General features: G+C 44.0%; 1 protein-coding gene across 1 annotated transcript in view; it reads left to right on the top strand.

The window, feature by feature from the left end:
- Positions 1–24,126, top strand: part of LOC115472878 (cadherin-12-like) — a 491,174-nt gene that overhangs the window by 339,908 nt on the left and 127,140 nt on the right. Inside the window, 1 exon segment of the mRNA XM_030207367.1 lies at positions 11,068–11,321. Within this exon segment, the coding sequence (XP_030063227.1) occupies positions 11,068–11,321 (254 nt within the window).

Genomic DNA, 24,126 nt, shown 5'->3' with positions numbered 1-24,126 from the left:
TCCTATATAACTCCACTCTATATAGCGTGCCTAGAGTTACGCGCAATTCTGTGTGTAAATCTACGCGTATTTTATTTATTTTCCAGACATAAGGAAGGGGTGTTGGATCTAGAAAGGTTACCAAGAAGTGGGGCATCTTTCTATAGGTCAAATAGGAAGATATTTGCACTTCTTTAAGGGTGTGTATTTGTTAGAGTACATTTGGTTCTTTAGTGACCCTTTACGAATTCAGGCGCCCTTTTACACATTTTACAATGCTGCGGTAAGCACTAATGCATGCTTATTGCAGTAAAAATGTTTTACCATGCAGCGCGCTCAGGTGTCCTGTGGTAATTTGGGGATTGGTGTGCACTACGCACACACTAAAAAAATGTATTTTTTAGAATGTGGGTTGAGAGTAGGTGTATTCTGCGTTAATTAATTAGTGCAACTACATGATCATGCGGTAACTGATTAGCGTGTGCTTACCATGTGAGCCCTTACCACCTACATAATGGATGTTGGTAGGGGCTCATGTGCTAATGGCCACACACTAATGGGAAAATTATCATGTGGCCATTATTAAGAAAAATTGGTATGACCTTGTAGACGGATTTCCCAGATAATAAATTACCTGAAACAAGGTTTCCCAACAGAAATATCCGCAAGCAAAATATTCTGTTCTCTGTCTAGGGGAAGGGGGAAAACCTTGGCTATGGCCCTACATGCCACTATTTTGGTCAGAGAGAGAGAGAGAGCTGAGAAATCAGGCTGATATATATATTAGCTGCTTTATGGATAATATAAAAAATATATATATACAAAATAGAAATTTGGCAAAGCTTTGGCTGAACAAAAATACTGGCAGTAATTCTTACAACTATATTCTCACACTACACACATTTCTTACTGGTTGCTAGGTAAACTTGTACAACTGATTAGAATGCAATAACTATGTTACGAGGTAGTATGGTAATTAGCAGCTTCTTTCCCGACCAAGGTTATGACTAACACCAGCCTTATGCTCAGGTAATCACCACTCGCTAACCCAGACTAATAGGAGATAGATCACTGTGTCTCTCACCAGGCAACCTCCGGGGACGCCTCTCAGGAGTAGCACAGGTTACTTCCCAGACTCAAGCTGAGAGATCAGCGAGTCTTCGTCAGAGCCACGACAGGCACTCTGCAGCAGTCAGCAAAGGCACAGGTCACACCTTGTAGGTAGCTGAATCACACGGTACTCTTCCAGATACACAGTTCATCAGTTGGTGGACCTTCTTAGGTCACTGGTCTTCTTTCCACCTCCACCTTCTTCCAAGGATTCCGACTCACTAACTCCCCAACTCTTCCCGCTCTTCCAGCGCCTCTCGGTCAGGTGATACCAATTATCCTCTTGTTTTTTTCTTTGTGACCTTGGAAATGGTAACTTCTGGTGCCATGCATGCCTCCCTTCTCATCATCTCTGAGATAGAAGAGGAATAATTGGAGCACAGAGTGTCCTTGGCTTCAGAAAGCCTGTCAGTGATTTTCCACAAACTGAAGCTGACTCTGACACAGAGATGTGCAGGTCAGAGGTTTGCAGCAGCCATCTTCTAGTAACAAGATGTCATAGGCTTGTATAGGCCAAGACCAGCAAGGGAGACACAGGGACATACCCCTACAACCTTCATAAGGATGTCCTAAGGCCACTTATTACCACTGTTTGGTAAAAAGGATCCTTGGTGTATGCTAAATCTATTTAACAAGCAATAACCTACAAGTTAGCATGTGTTAAATAAATTAATGTGCATTAAAAAGTTTCAACACACAGTTCCAGATATACTTTACCACTATAGAAGGGCATTTTCAAAAGAACATCCAAGTCAGAATTGGGACACCCTGCTAATAACTTCCAAAAAAAAAATTCTTAGCCATTTTCAAACAGGAAAAACATCAGGGCTTCCAATTTGAAAGTACTTGAGAATGTCCAAAATGAACAGCCATTTTCCAAAATAAAACATCCAAATTATGAACACACACAAAAAAAAACCAGGGACAAGGGCGTCTGGTAGCATTTGCACAAACATGGCCACAAAGACATCCCTGTAGAGCAGCCTAATGGTCACTGCTATGGTATCTAATCCACAGCACCCAGGTTCATATTCCACTGCAACTCTGTTATTTTAAAAGATGGGCTCTCCAGAGACAGAGAAATATTTACTGTACCTAAATGAGGAAATTTAGGATATCCAACAGCAATAATCAAATAAGAAAAAGTGTCCAAGTCAAAAAAGAATAACGTCCTAAGTTAGACCTGTTTCAATCATGACCAGGGTATAAAAAGGTGCCCTGACTGAGTAGCTGACCACTGGAGAATTAAGCCATGGCCCCTCCTGAATGCCCCAGTTGTCATTCTCCCCCTCCATTACCCTTGAAAGTGAAACTGGAAAGGGAAATTAGGCTCCCTCACAACATCAGGTATTATGAGCATTCTGAACATAACATCAAGCAGGTCTGAGGTTTAACCTAGTGGTCGGTGCAGTAGACTGTAAAGCAGGTAACCCAGTTTCAAATTCCACTTCAACTCTCTTATTTTTTTAAACATTTAAATTGTGGGCTCTGCAGAAACAGAGAGATACCTACTATACTTAAATATTAAAGACACTTGAAAGCCTGAGACCTTAACAAAAGAATATAAGAACATAGAGTTTGGGGAGCGTGCCAGGTGCCCTTGACCTGGATTGGCCACTGTCGGTGACAGGATGCTGGGCTAGATGGACCTTTGGTCTTTCCCAGTATGGCACTACTTATGTAATGCTCATACTGAGTCAGACCAAATGTCCATCTAATCCAGTATCCTGCTTCCAACAGTGGCCATGCCAGGTTACAAGTACCTGGCAGAATCCCAGAAAGTAGCAAGTTACCATGCTACCGACCCCCAAGGATGTCTTCTATAATAACAGTTTATAGACTATACCTCCAAGAACTTATCCAAACCTGTATTAAACCTAGCTACATTAACTGCTTTTACCATATCCTCCAGCAATGAGTTGCAGCTTATGATCCACGTCCACCTGTCCAGCTCATCTCAGGATTTTGTAGATCTCTGTCATACCCGTTCTCCCCCCCCCCCCCCCCCCCCCCAGCTATCTCCTCTCCAAGCTGAAGAAACCTAACCGCTTAAGCTTTTCCTCATAGGAGAGGAGTTCCTTCTCCTTAATCATTTTGGTTGCCCTTCTTTGTACCTTTTCTAATCCACTATATCATTTTCGAGATTTGGTGACCTTCAGCTGCAGTTGTTGCAGATTGCTTATTAAAGCTTTTTATATGACACTAGAAATGTGAAAAAGGAAGACAAAGTCCAAGGGCTGACTATATAGGAATATCAGGGTTTTTTTATTTTATTTTTTATAATTTGCAAAATCACAGACAGGCAAAACCACTTGTTAAAGCAACACACAGAGAGAAACAAAGTCATAAAAGGTAAAAAGAATATCACTGAAGAAAGAATAGATATTCTAACCCTACATTAGACCATGAAAATAGGGGGAGAAGTGGCCTGAAAATTATGGAGTAGGCAAAATTAAGGGAGCCTTTTACAGAGGCGTACTAGCGGTTATAGGGGTCCTTTTACTACGGTGCGCTGAAAAATGGCCTGCGGTAGTGTAGGTGCAGGTTTTGGGTGCATGCAGAATCATTTTTCATCACACCTGTAAAAAAAGCCTTTTTAAAATTTTTGCTGAAAATGGACGTGCGGCAAAATGAAAATTGCCGCATGCCCATTTAGGGTCTGACACACAACCTGGTCCCAATTGTTTGTAGCACACCTGACTATCCCAGGAACTTGTTGAGACTCTTGGAAGGAAGCAGGGAACACAGCTGGGTTGGCAGATAGTAACTCTCTCGGGGTGGTCGGTCAGCAACAGGTAGTTGGCAGCAGATGGTCTCACTTTCATCCAGGTGACCCCAGTCAGTCAGCAGGTAGGAGCTCTCCCCAGCCGGGCAAGAGCATGCAGACAGGTAATGCCACAATTAACAAGCCTTCGTCATGTGTGAAGGCTCGTTAATTGTGGCATTAACGAGCCTTCACACATGACGAAGGCTCGTTAATGCCACAATTAGTGCTACAAACATCGGCTAAGCTTCTGAGGATCCTGTGCAGAAGGAATGGATCCTCAGAAGCTTAGCCGAAATTGGGTGGTGGAGCCGGTAGGGGGAAGAGGGGTTGGTGGTGGGGAGGCGAAGATAGTGGTGGGCAGACTTATACGGTCTGTGCCAGAGCCGGTGGTGGGAGGCGGGGCTGGTGGTTGGGATGCGGGGATAGTGTTGGCCAGACTTATCGGTCTGTGCCCTGAAAAAGACAGGTACAAATCAAGGTAATGTATACACATGAGTTTATCTTGTTGGGCAGACTGGATGGACCATGAGGGTCTTTTTCTGTCGTCATCTACTATGTTACTATGTGGCTGGCTCGGGCCAGCTGACAGCAGCTCTCGTGTAAATTGTACAAAATAACAGCCAGCGGCCCTTATTATGACCAGGAAAGGTCTCTCATACCCTTTCCTCTGGTTTAGTCCCATTGCTGACTAGAACAACAAGTCTGGGGTTTTCCATTGTTGTGTCTTTGAGGGGCCAAACAACCAGGCCTTGGGCTCAGCAAACTGTTTTCTTCTGACCATGAGGTCCCAGTCTCTGCAAACAAGGTTGTTATTAACAGTTATTTTTGCCTTCCTTCAGTCTTGATTTGTCAGCAATCTGCCTAGTCCTGCTTTGAGAACAGTCCTGCATATGAACTGACATTGGCCTAAGTCTGTTATACAGAATGTCAGGATCATAGTGTTAATTAGCGCCTTATACAGGGCCTGTTTTGTCCCTATGTAACCTTCCCCTGAACATCTGATAACGGATCCTCTAAAACTGCATACAACTCCTTCAGCATATTATTCTCTTGAGTTTATATTTGACACCCTTCAGCGAGTCCTGCTATGTAGAACCTATGTAGAACTTGATAAATAGTAGGTCTTATTAAAAGAAGGAATAGAATTCAGCAGAAACTTCAAAGTTTCTATATTTCTTGAAGTAATCAACAGGATTTATACCCACAACATTGGGAAAATTAAGTACACAAAGATTCAACCTTCTGTTATAGTTCTCAGTCTGCTCAAATTAATGCTGAATCACTTTTCTCTATTACAGTCACAATTTCTTTAAGCTCTTTAATTTCTAATTGTGTCTGCAGAACTTGCCCCATGCAATCTTGTTTAACTTTCTCCATATTTTGAGATAATAGGTCTACCTTACAATCAAGGTTAGAGATTTCACAAGTAGATTGCCAATCCAGCTCACAGGTACCTGGCTGAAACCCATTAGCAGCAACAATCCATGCTACCAATCTCGGGGCAAGCAGTGGCTTCCCCTATGTCTATCTCGATAGTAGACTATAAAAGTTGGAACTGGTCCAAACTTTGCTGCTAGCTTGGATTTGGAGGTGTAGCTGAGGGAGCAGTTATGTTTTACTCTACAATGTATAAAATCACCTAAAAGTCAAATATTAGGATTTTGGAGCTCAGCTCCTTTATTGATTCCACATGGATTTCCAGTATTGTGAAATCTGTCATTCCCATGTCTGAGTGGCAGCATGTACACATGCAAGTTGCAAAATGCATCACCTACATGTGTGTCTGCATTTACATGTTCAGAGCCCTGCGTGATGGTACTCTTTGGGTGGTTTTTGGCATTCAGAATGCTACTTGGTTCTTCCGGAGCCAGAAAGCTCCACCTTGAGTTTTTTTTCCACTCCAGTACAATTTACAAATGTATTTCCATACACTGTATAGGACTGTTGTACAGAAACATATGCTACAGGTTCTTTGACCCCTGAAGCAGGCTCACACTCCGAAACATGGCCGTGTAAGGTCTTTGATGTGTTGATATTGCTCACTGTATTAAAGGTCCTACATACTCCTTTCATGCTGCAGTACTCATTTTTTGAAATAGCTGTTCCCACTGTATGTGCCATAAAATGTCATATGTGTGTGTTTTGCATCTTTATTTTTTTAATAAACTTTTTCTTTATTGAAATTTTTAACGTAATTCCAAGTAAAAAAAAAACTTGCACAGAAATTTGATCGAACAAATAATATAAAAAAAAGAAGAAGCAAATACAATACTTGATATTCAAAATAGTCCTCAAAAAAGGATGATGGAGACGAGATAATCATAAAGAAGAAATTAGATACTACTATCCATAAATAAGGAAATAAACCCTAGAGGCCTGATTTATCATTACTTCTTAGCAAGATAGCTGATACAAATCACAGTTGAGGGTCCTGTGTCCCAATTACAGGGACTTGACCAGTGGCAACAACCTTGTTACTCAAAAACATAGTTAATTGAGATGGATCAATAAAAATATAGGTTTGAGATTGATATTTCACAATACATTTGCAAGGAAATTCAGAAAAAATAAGCCTCCCAGAGCCAAAGCTCTGGGACACATTAACAGGGATTGTCTCCTATGTTTTTGTGTAGCTTTAGCGACATTAGGAAATACTTGCACCTTCAAAAGGAAAAAAAAGTTGAAAGACAATATTTAAAATACACTTTCAAGAGCCAATCTCTATCATAATCCAAAGTCATTGTAACTAAGAGTAGAACGAATAACTACCCCCTCTTTCGATGATACAAAAAAAGCTATTAAGTCCACTCTATCCTGAGAGATAGGAGATAAATGGTCCACTCCATCTCCACCTTCTTTCTTTTTAAAAGAAGGTAGATTAAAAAGACTCTGGATACTGGGGGGCAACGACTGTGATGGTACCTTTAATACCTCTAGCATATACCTTTTATAAATTTCTTCAAGGGAGATATTAGGAATTGTAGAAAAATTGATCAAACGGAGGTTCCTCCTCCAAACAGAGCTTTCCAAGTTTTCAATTTTAGTTTCCAAATTAGTAGCTTCCTTCACCTGTGAAGCAGATTTTAACTCTGTATCCAAACCCTGAAGAGAGTTCTGTACAAGCACTATTTGTGATTCCTGAGAGTCCACACATTGTTCTAAAACACCAGTCCTAGCAGAATTTGTCAGCAACAGAGCAGACAGAGATTGTCCTAATGCAACAATATTATTCCAGATTTCTTCAAGAGAGAAAACTGCAGCTCTTACCAGTGCAAAGGAAGCTAAACTGGTCTGTATTACCTTCACTCCCAAGGCAGGAACCAAGCCTTCCCATGTTGAAGCAACCGTTGTCATACCATCGCCAGAAATACTTACTGTTTCTTCCCAGCCACTGAGTTGGTAAATAACGGCTCTAGCAGGAGTCTCAGTCACTGGAGGAGCGACCGCTGGAATTGATTCCTCAAGAATTGGCACAACTCCCTGTACAGCACTGTCTCTCTCTGCATTGCTGAATCCAGTGGCGGTTCTCACACCTTGGGGGACAGTGAAATGCTGCTATCCAGGAGTGGTGAAGCAGATGCTCCTACTCCACCTGCTCGCAGCGGATCCCCAGACAATAGTGTCACCGCAAAATCCTCCAACTTGGTCTGGACGAGCCTTGGGGTTGATGTAAGTGCCCCTGAAACTGGTGACACAGCTCTCCTATGGCGTTTCTTGGGCATAGTAAAAACAACGGAGGAGCAAACAGTGCATCGTGCCTCTAGGGCGCCATCTCTCCCCCTTGCATTTTTTATATATATTAGAAAAATTTACAAATGTAGGGCCCCTTTTAACAAGCTGCGGCAAAAGGGGGCCTGCGCTGCATGCAGCAGGTAAAAGGAAAGTCTTGATTTCCTTCAGGAAATGGCCATTTTGTGGGGAGGGGGAGCCCTTACCGCCACCCATTGAGGTGGTGATAAGGGCCCCTGCACTAACACAATGGTAACCGGGCAGTGCACAGCCCTGCCTGATTACTGCCGGGTACACTCTGGTGCTACAAAAATGAATATATTTTTGTAGTGCTGTAAATGGCGGCACACTAGGAGTGGGAAGTACCACCAAGCTGCTACGGTAGCCCAGCTGTACTTCCTGTTTAGCGAGTGCTAAGCCAGTGTTGAGCTTACCTCCGCTTAGTAAAAGGAATCCTTAGTGAGTCTTTTGTAAAATTATTTGTACCTTTTGAACATCCCGATTTGGGCATCCTTTTTCTGCCTAGACATGTGTGCAAAAGTGGGCTTCATGTGTCTTGGATTGTCCATTCTAAGCAGTTTTTTTTTTAATCTGTTTGATTTTGATGCAATTGATATGCACCCCCTGACTGTTGTGGGTAGAATTAGCTGTGGATATTCAGTTTGGGCCATATCTGGGCACCAGCACTGAATATCTGGGGCTAATTGCAATTACACTGGCCGCCAAAGCTTTTACAGGTCCCGGCCGATATTCATTCAGGACCCATATGAGACACTTGGGTTGTGGGGCTCAGGGACAGACTGTTTTTTTTTTTTTTTCTGTGGGGAGAAAGGGGCGATCAGGACCAAGGGGTGGATCAGAGAGACTGAGTCACTGAACATACTTATTTGGGTCCCAACCAATATTTACCTGGGGCCCACATAAGTGTCTGTTTTTGAAGGCGTATCCTGGGGGTTGAAGCAGACTATGGCCACAGTATCACACTCTTTTATTCATTTGATATGTGCTGTTTTGATTTATGTATTTTTATATATGTTTTGTTGTATTCCGCTTAGGTTTTTTAGGCAGAATGTAATTCAAATAAATGAGTTATTTTACCACAAGCTATGCTATTTTAATACAGGGTATCATTTTATGTAATGGGACTCTGTGCTATATAAAATAACCCATCTAAAACTACGCCCCTGAATCTTTCCTGTAACCTAGCCAGCATCGAATAGAATATTCTATACGAGGTGACATGCAATTCTTAAAAGTACACTAAGAGGCCCTTTTACCAAGTTGCAGTAAAAGGGGCTCAGCAGTGGCATCAGTGCGTGGATTTGCCATGTGCCAAGGCCCCTTTTACTAAAGTAGGTTTTTTTTTAAGGAAATGGCTGTGTGGTAAGTACAAACTTGCTAGCTGTCTGGATATTTCTACTATCCTCAAGTTTGGATGCAATGCCCCCACTCTACCCTGGCATTATCCGGATAGTGCTGAAGAAAATTCACAGATAGGGCTACCTTGTGCACTTATGTGGATAACGGTTCCCATGATCGGGTAACTGCCTTTGAATATCTGGGCCTTGGATTATATCAAAATGGGGAGAATTATCCTGTCAATATTCAGCCGTTGAGAGTCAGCATTTTTTTTTAACGCTGACCGTTGCTGGCTAAATTAGCCCCAGGTATTTAATACTAGGCCATGTGTGGGTACCGGCATTGAATATACAGGGCTGCCCAGAATGAAGCTAGCCACTGGAACTTAAGCGGGTCCCAGTCGATATTCATCAGGGACCCACATAAGTGTTTCTAGTGAGGTTCTTCTAGATCTTATCTCCTCCCCCCCCCCCCCCCCCAAAAAAGCAAAGTCTTCCCCCAATCTGTAACTTCTAACGGCAGTTTCGCAGTACTAGCAGGTACCACAAGCCTGCTGCTAGAGTTCAGAGCAACCATTTGCCTATGGAACCACAATGGGCAGGAGTGGGGGGGGGGGGGGGGGGAGATTGCTCTTGCCCTGAGATTCCTAGACTACCATCGATGTTAAAGGTAGGTCTGGGGGGAGCTACAGGGTTTGGGGGAGGGGCATGTTTGAGGTTAAAGGCATGAGGGGGAGGAGGAAGGAAGGGGGATTGGATCAGGAGGTAGGACTTTGGCCTACAGGAGGGGGATCAGATTTGGCAGGGGAAACTTTAGCTTTGGGGAGGGGGAGAAATTCAGGGAGGGCTTTGCTTTTTGAGGAGGTAGAGTGGACATGGGGTGGTTGACCTTCAAGGAGAGGAATGGGGGTTGAGAGGGGGTAAGATCACATGGTGGGGGTCGAGAGAAAGAAGTGACCTTGGCATACTAACTGACACTCTCCGGAAGCTATGTGGCAGCTGGTTGGTGTTCAGTGCCGGCTCCTGCTAGCTAAGTGACCAAAGTTAGGACAGTCTTTTATGTAGTCTTATTTGGTCACTTAGCTATGTGGGCATCAGCACTGAATATTGCCGGCCAGGGCTGGCCCAAGGCATGATGCTGTCTGAGGCAGAGCTAACATGCCCCCCCCCCCCCCCCCCCAGGCCAAGATGCTTCCACCCCGGGCGTTTTACCTCGTCACTGTCACATTCCAAACCCAGCAGCGATTCCTATACGCTACCCTGCTGCCACTGGCACCCACCTCTTCCCTTTACTGCAGCTGCCTGAGCCTCTGACAGGCGGCTGCAGTAAAGGGAAGAGGCGGATTCTGGCAGCAGCAGGGCAGCATATGGGAATCGCTGCTGCTGCTAGGTTTGGAACGTCACCGTGATGAGGTGAAACGGCGTGAAGGGGGAGATGCCGCTTCTGAAGAGTGCTGCCTGAGGCCCTTCTTCAGGTGGCCTAATGGTCGGGCCACCCCTGTTGCCAACACCTTCATAACACCCTGCTGCTCCCAGCTCTCCTGCTCACTTTAAAAATGGCTGGTTGTGCCAGTATTAGCTGCACTGCCCACTTAAGTGCATCTGAATATCGGCAGCCAGCCTACATAGCATGATTAAGTGGGCAGGATCCTCTCCTATCTGCTTAAATTGCTTTGAATATTGACTAGTTTGTTTTTAATGTGTCCAGATCAATGAATCAGTGGTTCAATCTTCATTTTCACAAAATAATTTTGACATTGACTTAGGATATATTATGCAGAAACATAAAATATGATGAAAGATAAGGACTGTACAGCCCATTTGGAATGCAAAATTTACATTTCATTTATTATACTGATAATTGTCGTTCCCTTCTCTCCTTCATCTCCAGCAGTAGCAATATATTGGTATTTTATAAACTTTGAAGTACACTAGAATTCACATATGAGATTGGAATCCAAAACTCCCCAAATGGTCTTCTACAGTAATATTTAAAAAGTTTTACTTTTTAGGGTGGCAACAAAATAATACAACCATTAAGTCAAAAAATGATCAAGTTCTATTTTGAAGTCTTTTTTCTAAGCTAGTGCCTGTATTTTTTATTTGTTTGTGTATTTGCTACAGCCATTAGACTTTGAAACAAAGAAGGCATATACATTTAAAGTCGAAGCATCCAATGTTCACCTTGATCATCGGTTCCACTCAGTTGGTCCATTCAAAGATACAGCAACAGTAAAGATCAATGTTCTTGATGTGGATGAACCTCCTGTGTTTAGCAAGCCTTTCTACACCATGGAAGTCTATGAAGATACTCCAGTTGCTACCATTATAGGAGCTGTTACTGCTCAAGACATTGATGTGAGCACCAGTCCTGTTAGGTTAGTAGAAGTTTCATTACTATATACCTCAGTATATTTATTACATTTTAAACTTCATATGTGCACCTATAGAATTTTTTTTAGGTGTCACACAAAATAATTTTTTTTCTAATTTTTAAGATCTTAATTTACAGCCTTGCTCACAATTTTGGTTGTGATTGATTTAGTCATTTTTTAAACTATGAAAATCTTTCATCCACCACACAGTGCTTCTGTTTTTTCATTTATCCCCCAAATGAACAAAAATGGTGACAATATATTTTCAGTATTTTTACTGACATGTAGCTCAGCAATTTGCTTATTAATATATAGTGGGGATGTACATTTCCATTTTGTTTGGTTTTGTTTTAATTTTCTGTATGCTAAAATTTCTAGTGTACACTAAATTCTCCTAGGACAAGCGGGCCTTCTTATTCTCACATCTGGGTAACGTTATCCGACAGAATCCGGTGCGGGTGCTGACTAGCGAGTACAGTAGAAAATTCTCGCAGCATTCTACCGCATATGCACTGGTGCCTTCCTGCTGGTCCTCCAGTCTTTGTTTTTCCACAGAGCTGAGAGGATGTGTTCTGTGTTTTCTCTCTCACGCTGCGTTTTTAGACAAAGACTTGTTTGTGCCTTCCCGTGCAAGTTTTTTTTTCATCTTTCAAGTATATTTTTTGCTTCTATTTTTCCCTTAACCCTTCGTATTTTGTTAGATTTTTCGGCTCCTCAAGTATTCTTTATTTTTGGGTGTGGCTGCGTGATTAGTCTGCATCCCTGGCCTCAATTTGAACACTGCCCTTTTTTTACCTGTTCAAGATTGAGGAGTTTAATTTAGCTGAGATACTTTTTTCGTTGTCACAGAAGACCCCTAGTGGCGTCAAGTGGTGCGCCCAATGTAGATGGGTGATTTCTGCTACGGACCCGCACAATTGGCTCATCGGCTGCCTTGGGCCAGATCATGAGCCCTCTGATTTTGACCTCTGTTTAAAAATATAGGTGAGAACTCAGCGGGTGCAACTAGCTGAAATGGAACATCTTTTTGGCTCCTTGAAGGCCGGGCCATCGACTTCGGCACCAGCAGCATCGACCTCCATGGCTGCTCCAACTTCAGTATCCACTAGGAGTGCACTGGCATCGAGTGGGTCTCCACCTGCCTTGACACTGGGCGCTGGTAGCAAGCCTCGGGATCAGTCAGCATAGGGCCAGACAGAGGACCCGTACAGTTGCAGCAGCGTCCTCATCATTGGGGAATCGAGGCTCTATGCATCAGGGGAACTCCTCGACGCATGGTGCCAGGAGCACTGGGACATCAGAACCTCCTATACATGAGAAGCACTGGTGCTGGGAGGAGTGCTCCCCCTCCTTGGAAGAGGTGCCAGTGTTCGTCACTGAATAGCCCAGTCCCTGCCACTAGTTTGGCACTGACATCTTCTCAGACTGCCTCTGCCCGGCTCCCATGCCTTTTGCTGATGCCCACCTTTGATGATCAGTTCCACAGTAGGCTCTGAGAAGAGCTGGTGCAGTTGCTTGCACCACCAACTGAACTGCCCAGACCCTTGACGAGACTCCATCAGTGCCAGTGCCCAGATCTTTGAAGCCTGCACCTCACCGGGTTTCAACGTCGATATCCAGGCAGGCAGTGCCACCTTTGACATTGGGGGACGACTCTTCCCCAGAGTCTAAGGTTAGGTCAGCACCTTGAAGTTCCTCAGAGCATGGACATCGTTCCACTAGGCCGAAGCTAGTACAGACTCATTCACCTGCACCTGAGTATGGTGAAGAGTCTGACTGGGATCGCTTATGGGAGTCAGATGAAGATTCATATTACTTCTCGGAGTAGGAGTCATATGGAATTCCATCTGATTTCTCTCCTCTAGAGAGATGAAAATCTTCACCAGAGCCACTCTCTTTCACCAGCTTTGTGAGGGAGATGTCTGTTCTGGGCTATAAGTCTCCAACCAAAGGAAGGGGTCGCATTTCCACTGCAGCCTATTTTTAAGGATGAACTGTTGAGGAACCGAGAGTCCCCTCTCACAGTGCAAGTTGCACCTAAGAAGGTGGATGTGCAGTATTGTATCCAGAAGGCTCCCAGATTCGAGAAGGCACAGTTGCCACACAACTCCATGGTGGTCAAATCCGCTCTCAAATGGGCCATGAGTTCTCAACCTCATGATTCAGTACCCCTAGGATGGGAGGCTAAGACTTCGGATTTGTTTGGGAGGAAAAATGTTTAGGCCTGAATGCTTGTTGTCCGCATCGGGTCCTACCTGCTTTACACGAGCCTTTACTTGGAGTCTCTAATGAATAGTGCACTGACTCTGGTGGACTTTCCCTTCAAAGCAGGCTGCAGAGCTTTGCCAGCTGGCCAACAAGCTGATGGAGTGTAGGCTTTATCTGGCCAGGGATGCCTATGATGCTTTAATGTTGTGTCCAGACTCTCTGGAATGGGTATGGGGACACACGGACTCTCATGGCTGTGTGTCTCTGACTGGGAACCAAAGGTTCAAGAAAGGTTTTAGGACATGCCATGCTGAGGGAACAACTTATTTGGAGAGAAAGTGAGGAGGTCGCTCACCTCATAAAGAAACATACGGATACTACTATCCATACTCTCTCTCAGCATATTCCATCTCCTTCTTCTTCAGCAAGAAGATTTTCACCTGGTCTAGTTGGCTTCCTACTACTCTCAAAGGCATAGATTCCTCCCTCCTGCTTGTGCCACTTAGGCAACTCAGGTCCAGCATCCCAAGTCTCACCAGCCCCATCCTCAGAATTCCCAGCAGGCTCCCCAGTCAAAGCAGAACACAGGCTTTTGACTGGCTCCAGCAGAGCATAGCTACACAAAAAGTATATGTCCCGGACAACCTTCCGGTCAGAGGGAGACTCATTTTTTTACCAACACAGATGGCCCCTTTAAACCTCCTACCAGTGGGTTCTTCAAATAGTCTGCCTTGGGTATGCACTGAATTGACATCAGAGATCTCCAATTTGCCTGGGAGTGTCTTATCAGCTCTCAGCACAATCAGGTACTTACAGAGAAAATCTCCACCCTTCTATAGGCCCAAGCAGTCGAACCCATACCATAAAGGGGAAGAAGGGAAGGAATTATATTCCAGGTACTTCCTTGTGACCAAAACAAATGGGATGATACTGGTCCATGCTAGACCTGAGGGCCCTGAACAAATTCCTAGTCAAAGAAAAGTTCAGGATGCTATCCCTAGGCACCCTTCTTCTTCTAATTCAGGAAAACAACTGGCTATGCTCTCTGGACTTGAAGGATGCCTATACCCACATTTCCATACTTCCAAGTCACAAGAAGTATCTCAGATGTCGAGTGGGGAAATGCCACTACCAGTATTGTATTCTGCCTTTTGCCTGGCGTCTGCACCCTGAGTTTTCAAGAAATACTAATACTACTACTACTACTTAACATTTCTAGAGTGCTACTAGGGTTACGCAGCGCTGTACAAAATAAACAAAGGACGGTCCCTGCTCAAATGAGTTTACAATCTAAAGAACGAAAATATCAAGTTGGGCAGTCTAGATTTCCTGGGTAGAGGTGTAGAGGTTAGGTGCCGAAGGCGACATTGAAGAGGTGGGCTTTAAGCAGAGATTTGAAGATGGGCAGGGAGGTATCTGGTGGTAGTCACAGCATATTTACTCAGACTGGGAGTGTATGTTTCCCTACCTGGATGATTGGTTAGTCAAGAGGACATCTCAGGAAGGAGCCAAGGATTCAATGAGGATGACTATTCAAGTGTTGGAGCTGCTAGGATTTCTCATCAATTGCCCCAAGTCCCACCCACACCCAATTCATCAATTGAAGTATAGCAGACCTGCTAAATACAATGCAGGCTCGGGCTTTCCTTCATCAAGCAAGAGCGGATACCTTAGTAACACTTGCCTCGCAGGTCCGCAGCAGTTATCTGGTTTCAGCTGAGCAAAGGTTGAGATTCCACTGTGCATGTCGCTCCCATGGCACGGCTGCACTTGAGAGTGGCCCTTAGATTTCCAGTGATCTCAGACAACAGGAAACCTATTGGATGCTATTCACATACCACCAGAACTGGCCCATGCCCTTCTCTAGTGGACAATTCGGTCAAATTTAACTCTAGGATTCCATTCCAAATTCCACTGCCTCAGCAGCTGTTGACAAAGGATGCATCCAACCTAGGTTGGAGAACTCATGTAGATGGGCTTCACACTCGGAGCCAGTAGTCTGCTCAGGAGGTTCAGTTCCACACCAATCTCCTCGAGCTCACGGCTATTTGGAATGATCTAAATGCTTTCAGAGATTGACTCCAGAATCAAATTGTTCTCATTCAAACAGACAACCAGATTGTGATGTTCTGTCTCAACAAGCAGGGGTTACGGGATCCTACCCCTTGTGTCAGGAAATGGTGGGCATGTGGCAGTGGGCTCTACCTTATGATATGGACTTCAGTGCCACTTGCCTACCTCACAAGAACAACTGCCTGGAAGAGAGATTGAACAGGATATTGCAATTGCATGAGTTCTATCTAAACATGAGTGTAGCCTGCAAGATCTTCTGAAAGTGGAGCATCCCCTTAGTGGATCTTTTCGCCATTCATCTCAACAACAAAGTCCCTAAGTTCTGCTCCAGGCTCGGATCACACAGCAGACTAATAAGATGCCTTTCTCCTACATTGGGGGTAGGGTCTTTTGTATGCATATCCTCCCATACTTCTCACAGGGAAGATTTTGCTGAAACTCATGCAAGATCAGAGCACCATGATTCTGATTGCTCCTTACTGGCTGCGGCAAATCTGATTCCCTCTTCTTCTGGAATTGTCCTCCCAAGATCCATTTGGAGGTCTCTGATGTCAATTCAGATTGCATTGTTTTCCGACCCTCATCACGCAGAACAAGGGTTCCCTTCTGCATCCTAACCTTTAATCCCTAGCCCTCACGGCTTGGATGTTGAGAGCATAGAATTCAAAACCCTGGTATTGCCTGAGAGTGTCTTGCTGGCTTTCAGGAAGTATTCCACTAAAAGGTATTACTCTTTTAAGTGGAGGAGGTTTTCCGTCTAGTGTGAGGGCAAGGCCCTCTTGCCCTATACAAAAACTGCTTGAGTATCTCTCACACCTCTCTGTCTGGTTTGAAAACTCACTCTGTAAGGGTTAGTTAGTTAGTTAGTTAGTTAGTTAGTTAGTTAGTTAGTTGGTTGGTTAGTAAGTTAGTCCCAAGTCCCCATTTCCCTTCATCTCAGTACAATTGGCACATACCATCACCATATAGGAGGTGAGTCCATCTCTGTACACCCTTTAGTTGTTTGTTTTTAGAGAGGTTTCTTGCTAACAAAGCCCCTTATCAAACTTCCCACTGTGTCATGGGGTCTCAACATATTCCTCACCCAGCTGATGAAAGTTCCTTTTGAGCATCTGAATTCCTGTCATCTGAAGTTTTTGACCTGGAAAATTGTGTTTCTGATGGCAGTCATTTCAGTGTGCAGAGTCAATGAACTCCAGGCCCTGTTAGCTTATCCACTGTATATACTAAATTTCATCATAACAGAGTAATCCTCTGCATGCACCCTTAGTTCCTTCCTAAGGTAGTGTAGAAGTTCCTTCTTAACCAGTCAATTTTTCTGCCAACATTTTTCCCTCATGTCCATCCTGGAAAAAGTGTACTGCATACTTTAGACTGCAAGTGAGCAGACTCAAGCCCTTAGCCAGTCCACCCAGCTTTTTTTTCTTTGTTTTTTTGGCCCCCAACAGCTCGGGGGTGGCCACTGGCAAATGCACACTTTCAAATTGGACAGCAGATTGCATCTCTTTTGCTTATGCCCAGGCTGGGATGACTCTTGAGGGTCATGTCATGGCTCACAATGTGAGAGCCATGGCTGCGTCAGTAGCCCGCTTGAGATCAGACTCCATAGAGGATATTTGCAAGGCTGCAACCAGGGCTGGTCGCAGGCAGAGCATGGAAGGATAGCTTGAGGGGTAATTAGTGCTTAGCTCCCTAGAGTTAAAAACTACCCTAAGATTTCATCATTTTTAGTTTCAGTACTCATCTCCTCAGTTGACTCTCATATGTGCCGCTTGGAGAACTCTGCCAGTTAGATGTAGATGTGGTGGCACTTAGACATGTAGTTTGCAAACTGATCGCCAGTGCTTACACAAACAAAATCCCAGCATGGTGCTGCTCTTATTATGTTCTTTTTTTGTTTATTTTTTTCTAAAATAGCTTTCTCTGCTTTGCTTGCTGCCAAATACACATATATTTTTCATGGTTCTATATATATTTTATAAAAGGCTGTACATTTACCCCCAAATTCTATAAATGGCACTATAAATTACATGCACAAATTTGGAGATCTTTTAGTAAGCGGTGGTAAGCCCAATGCGGGCTTACTGCTCGCTAAACCTGAAATACCACTGGGCTACCGCTGCAGCCTAGTGGTAGTTCCCACCCCGAAAGCACGCCATTTTCGGCACTACAAAACTATTTTTATTTTTGTAGCTCCGGTGTTTACCTGGCAGTAATTAAGCAGTGCCATGCGCTGCCTGGTTACTTCTGGGTTAGCGCAGGAGCCTTTACCTCCACCTCAATGGGTGGCAGTAAGTGCTGTTCCCCAAAATGGCCGCACAGCAAGTGGTTCACTTGCCTCACTGCCACTTCTTTAATAATAATTTATAAAACGGCCTTTTACCTGCTGCAGTAAAAGGGATCCTCGCCCAGTTGGCTGCGGAGGTGGTGTTGGGCTACTACTTTCACCCTCTTGTAGATTTCAACCTCTTCTTCCACCTCAGTCTCCTGTTTTTCTTCCTTCAAAGTCCATGCCATCCGTCTATTTGCTCCTCTGCCTCTCCGAGTAACAGTCATTTATTGACCCCCTGATAAGTCCCTTTCTTCCTTTCTCACTGACTTTGATGCCTGGCTTTCGTTCTTTCTTGAACCTTCATCTCCTTCCCTCATTATTTTGGATTTTAACATTCATGCTAATGATCCCTCTGACTCTTATGCTTCTCAGATTCTTGCTTTATCATCCTCTTTCAATCTTCAACTGTGCTCCACTGCCCCCACTCACCAGAATGCCCACTGTCTTGATCTTATCCTCTTCTCAAACTGCTCACTCTCCAGTTTCTGTGCCTCAACTCTTCCCCTCTCTGACCATCATCTGATAACTTTCACACTTAAACACCCTCCTCCCCAGTCCCTTCCAATCTTAACCAACACATTTAGGAATCTTCAGGCCATTGACCCTTCTACTCTGTCCTCCAGTGTTTCAAATCTCTTTTCTACCACTATGCTATCCAAGTCTGTCAATGAGGCTGTCTCTTCCTATAATACTATTCGATCCTCTGCTCTGGATACTCTCGCTCCTCCCATTCCCCATTCTGTAAAATGTACCACACCCCAGCCTTGGTTGACCTCTAGAATCCGCTACCTACGTTCCTGTGCCCGCTCTGCCGAACGCCTTTGGCTGAAATCCCGTGCCCATGCTGATTTCATACATTTCAAATTCTTGCTGACCTCCTTCCAGTCTGCTCTTTTACTTGCCAAACAGGACTATTACATCCAGTTGACAAATTCTCTTGGCTCAAACCCTCAACGTCTCTTTGCCACACTGAACTCTCTCCTCAAAGTGCCTTCACCTCCAACTCCCCCTTCACTTTCTCCCCAGACTCTGACTGAGTACTTTCATGATAAGGTTCACAAGATTAAACTTGAATTCTCAACCAGGTCACCTCCACTTCTCCTTCCCTTAGTCCATTCTCTCAACTGGAAACCCCTGCCTCCTTTTCTTCCTTTTCTGAAATCACTGAAGAGCAAACTGCACATTTTCTTTCCTCCTTGAAACTATCTGTTCCTCTGATCCTATTCCCTCCCATCTACTTAGCACTATCTCTCCTAATATCATCCCTTTTATCTGTCATATCCTCAATCTTTCACTTTCCACTGCAACTGTTTCTGATGCCTTCAAACATGCTATAGTTATACCACTCCTCAAAAAACCTTCATTGGACCCTACCTGTCCTTCCAACTATCGCTCCATCTCCCTGCTCCCTTTCCTATCTAAGATACTTGAACGTGCTGTTCACCACCGTTGCCTTGACTTTCTTTCATCTCAAGCTATTCTTGATCCACTTCAATCTGGCTTTCTCCCCCTTCATTCAACTGAAACAGCGCTTGCTAAAGTCTCCAATGATCTGTCCCTGGCCAGATCCAAAGGTCTCTATTCTATCCTCATCCTTCTCGATCTATCTGCTGCTTTTGACACTGCTGATCACAGCCTACTCAATATGCTGTCCTCACTTGGATTTCAGGGCTCTGTTCTTTCCTGGTTTTCTTCTTATCTCTCCCAGCGTACCTTTAGTGTATACTCTAGTGGATTCTCCTCTACTTCTATCCCACTGTCAGTTGGTGTACCTCAGGGATCTGTCCTGGGACCTCATCTTTTCTCCATCTATACTTCATCCCTTGGTACTCTGATCTCATCCCATGGTTTTCAGTATCATCTTTATGCTGATGACTCCCAGATCTACCTCTCCACACCAGAAATCTCAGCCGAAATCCAGGTCAAAGTATCAGTCTGCCTGTCTGACATTGCTGACTGGATGTTTCAGCGCCATCTGAAACTAAACATGACCAAGACTGGGCTTCTTATCTTTCCCCCAAAACCCAGCTCTCCTCTTCCCCCATTCTCTATTTCTGTGGGTAACACTCTCATCCTTCCTCTGTTATCAGCTCGTAACCGTGGGGTCATCTTAGACTCCTCCCTCTCCTTCTCTGCACATATTCAGCAGACTGCTAAAACCTTTCGTTTCTTTCTCTATAATATCAGCAAAATTTGCCCTTTCCTTTCTGAGCACACTACCAGAACCCTCATCCACACTCTTATCACCTCTCGCTTAGACTATTGCAACTTGCTTCTCACAGGTATCCCACTTAGCCATCTCTCTCCTCTTCAATCTGTTCAAAATTCTGCTGCACGACTAATATTCCCGCCAGTGTCGTTATGCTCATATTAGCCCTCTCCTCAAGTCACTTCACTGGCTTCCTATCCGTTTCCACGTACAGTTCAAACTCCTCTTATTGACTTCACATAATCTACCCAACATCTGTCCATCTAACGCCTTGTTTACCTCAGCTCATGATCAACTATCTTTTAATCATGTACTGACTTTAGCTAACTCCTTGTTTACCTCAGCCCATGATCAACTGTATTTTAATCATGTACTGACTTTAGCATAACCCTACTCTGTAAGCCACATTGAGCCTTCAAAAAGGTGGGATAATGTGGGGTACAAATGCAATAAATAAATAATTCACTCTGCAGCTCCTCAGTACCTCTCCACTCTCATCTCTCCCTACATTCCTCCCTGGGAACTCCATTCACTGGGTAAATCTTTCTTATCTGTACCCTTCTCCTCCACCGCTAACTCCAGACTCCGTTCCTTTTATCTTGCTGCACCATATGCCTGGAATAGACTTCCTGAGCCGGTACGTCAAGCTCCATCTCTGGCCGTCTTCAAATCTAAGCTAAAAACCCACCTTTTTACGCTGCTTTTAACTCCTAGCTCTTATTCACTTGTTCAGAACCCTTATTTTATCATCCTTACTTTAATATTCTATTTATTTATTTACTATTACTACTACTGCTACTATAAATCATTTCTATAGTGCTTAATACATTTATATCCCTTGCCTCACCCTATGCTTGGAACAACCTTCCTGAACCCTTACGCCAAGCCCCCTCCCTGCCCATCTTCAAGTCTTTGCTTAAAGCCCACCTCTTCAATGCTGCGTTCGGCACCTAACCCTTACCGTTCAGTGAATCCAGACTGCCCCAATTTGACTGCCCCTATCGGACCGACCGTTCACTTGTCTATTAGATTGTAGGCTCTTTGAGCAGGGACTGTCTCTCTTTGTTAAATTGTACAGCGCTGCGTAACCCTGGTAGCGCTCTAGAAATGTTAAGTAGTAGTAATTTCCCACAAACTGCAGGCTCAATGTGGCTTACACATATCTGTAGAAAGGTGGGATACAAATGTGGTAATAAATAAAAGTAAAATAGTAAACAACATTTAAAACAACAATATGTAAACGATAATAAAGAAATTAGTGTCCTTGAATCATTGTTAGACTAAATGTTATTTGAAATTATCTCTTGTTTGTTCTGTTTGTCTGTCCTAATTAGATGGTAAGCTCTGTCGAGCAGGGACTGTCTCTTCATGTTCAAGTGTACAGCGCTGCGTATGTCTAGTAGCACTATAGAAATGATAAGTAGTAGTAGCAATAATCATAGTACTGAGAAGTCTGAGACTTAGGAGCAGCAATATTCCTTGTTCTAGTAGACATATGTGAGGAAGGTCATTAGTTGAAAGGGTGGTAGAAATTGATAGTGACAAAGACAAATGGGAATCCTAGTGTTCTCAGCACATTGACCTGAGCTATTTGTGCATTAAAATTCCAGAGCAGAGCTTAAGGTTTCAGAAAAATATACTTTTTTTATTTATCCACTTTATCCTTGAAAATGTAATGATTTTTCAAAGAATGGATTTTATATGATTTTTTTCTTTACATTAGTATGTGTGTAGCAAAAATAATATGTGAACGTTATGTAAACTGTTTAACATTAAACTCCAAAAACCAAAAGAGCAGAGACCTCAAACAGAACTTATAAATAGCTGCAAAATAAAGTAAGGGGGTCTTTTACTTAGGCGCTCTGGTATTTTTAGCGCGCGCTAAAACTAGGTGCATGCTAAATGCTAAAGATGCCTATCCACCTTATAATTGAAAGAGAAAAACATCTAGATTTCGACCCAAATCGGGAGATAGACGTTTATGTCACAAAAACGAATAAATCGGTATAATGGAAAGCCGATTTTGGACGTTTTCAACCGCACTCCATCGCGGAAGCGTACAAAGTTGACGGGGGCGTGTCGGAGGCGTGGCGAAGGTGGAACTGGGGCGTGGTTATCGGCCGAGGAGAGATGGGCGCCTTTCGCCGATAATGGAAAAAAAGTATGCGTTTGTAGCTAGAATTTAGGGCACTTTTCCTGGACCCTGTTTTTTCACGAATAAGGCCCCAAAAAGTGCCCTAAATGACCAGATTACCCCCAGAGGGAATCGGGGATGACCTCCCCTGACTCCCCCAGTGGTCACTAACCCCCTCCCACCACAAAAAATGATGTTTCACAACTTTTTATTTTCACCCTCAAATGTCATACCCACCTCCCTGGCAGCAGTTGTTAGGGGGTGCAGTGGACTTCAGGCAGGTGGACCCAGGCCCACCCCCCCCTACCTGTTACAATTGTGCTGCTTAATGCTTATTAGTCGTCCAACCCCCCCAAACCCACTGTACCCACATGTAGGTGCCCCCCTTCATCCCTTAGGGCTATAGTAATGGTGTAGACTTGTGGGCAGTGGGTTTTGAGGGGGATTTGGGGGGCTCAACACACAAGGGAAGGGTGCTATGCACCTGGGAGCTCTTTTACCTTTTTTTTTTGTTTTTGTAAAAGTGCCCCCTAGGGTGCCCGGTTGGTGTCCTGGCATGTGAGGGGGACCAGTGCACTACGACTCCTGGCCCATCCCACGAACAAATGCCTTGGATTTATTCGTTTTTGAGCTGGGCGCTTTCATTTTCCATTATCACTGAAAAACAAAAACGCCCAGCTCACAAATTGTCGAATAAAACATGGACGTCTATTTTTTTTCGAACATACGGTTCGGTCCGCCCCTTCACGGACCCGTTCTCGGAGATAAACGCCCATGGAGATAGATGTTTTCGTTCAATTATGCCCCTCCACTTATTCCTATGGGCGTCTTTAGCTTTAGCCGTGCCTATTTTTAGCGCACACTAAAAACGCCAGCGCGCCTAAGTAAGATACCCCCTAAAAGTCCATATGAAAGAACTAATACAAACATAATTAAGTATAGATTCATATAACAATCGATGTGTAGGAAACCATAAACACATGATTTTAAAAGACATAAATCAATTAAAAACCAACATTGCCATGTTTCAACATCATGCCTGGATCTGGACTAGGCTACATACATGAAATGTAAAAACTATTTTAGAAAATGCACAGGAACCAGATCAATCAGTCATCAGGGGCCACAGAGGAAGATGAGGGGATCAAGGCATATAGGGGTCCTTACCAAGCTGCAGTAAAATGGGGCCTGTGTTGGAATCAGCGCGTGTTTTTGATGCGCGCTGAAGCCCCCTTTTACCACAGCGGGTAAAAGGCTGTCTTTTTTAAAAAAGAAATGGCAGTGCGGCAAGTGAACTACTTGCCGCAATGCCATTTTGGAGGGGAAGTGACGGTAAGGGCTCCTGTACTAACCCGGCACTAACCGGGCATCACGCGGCACTGCCTGATTACCGCTGGGTAAACACCATATTTTTGTAGCGCCAGAAGTGGTGTGCGCTGGAGGTGGGAACTATCACTGGGCTGTTGCAGTAGCCCAGGAGTGGTTCTGGATTAGCGAGCGGGAAGCTCATGTTTGTCATACCGCCGCTTCGTTAAAGACCCCCATAATATTGCCTGCAGGATTAGACTGAAAATTAGCTTGCAACCCTTGTGTGCAGTTTGAAAATTGCCATGGGAGAGGGAGAGTTTGAAATGGGCAATGGCACTGCAGACACAGTTTCAGGGTGTAATTCTTCACTGTTTCCTTTTTTAAATCTATCTAGTGCGTACAGGCCCCCTCATACTTTTGCACTTCCCTGGAAACAGGGGCATAAAGCAATGGCAAAATTATGTGCATAGGTTTTGAAAATAAGTCTGCATGTGTATTTTCACTGCTCAATTTATCCCCACTCTCTTTTTCACATTGGTAAAAT

Source organism: Microcaecilia unicolor, chromosome 1 (assembly GCF_901765095.1).
Source record: "Microcaecilia unicolor chromosome 1, aMicUni1.1, whole genome shotgun sequence".
Taxonomy (NCBI): Eukaryota; Metazoa; Chordata; class Amphibia; order Gymnophiona; family Siphonopidae; genus Microcaecilia; species Microcaecilia unicolor.
Note: the sequence above shows the minus strand (reverse complement) of the source record. Positions and strands in the feature narration are given on the sequence as shown.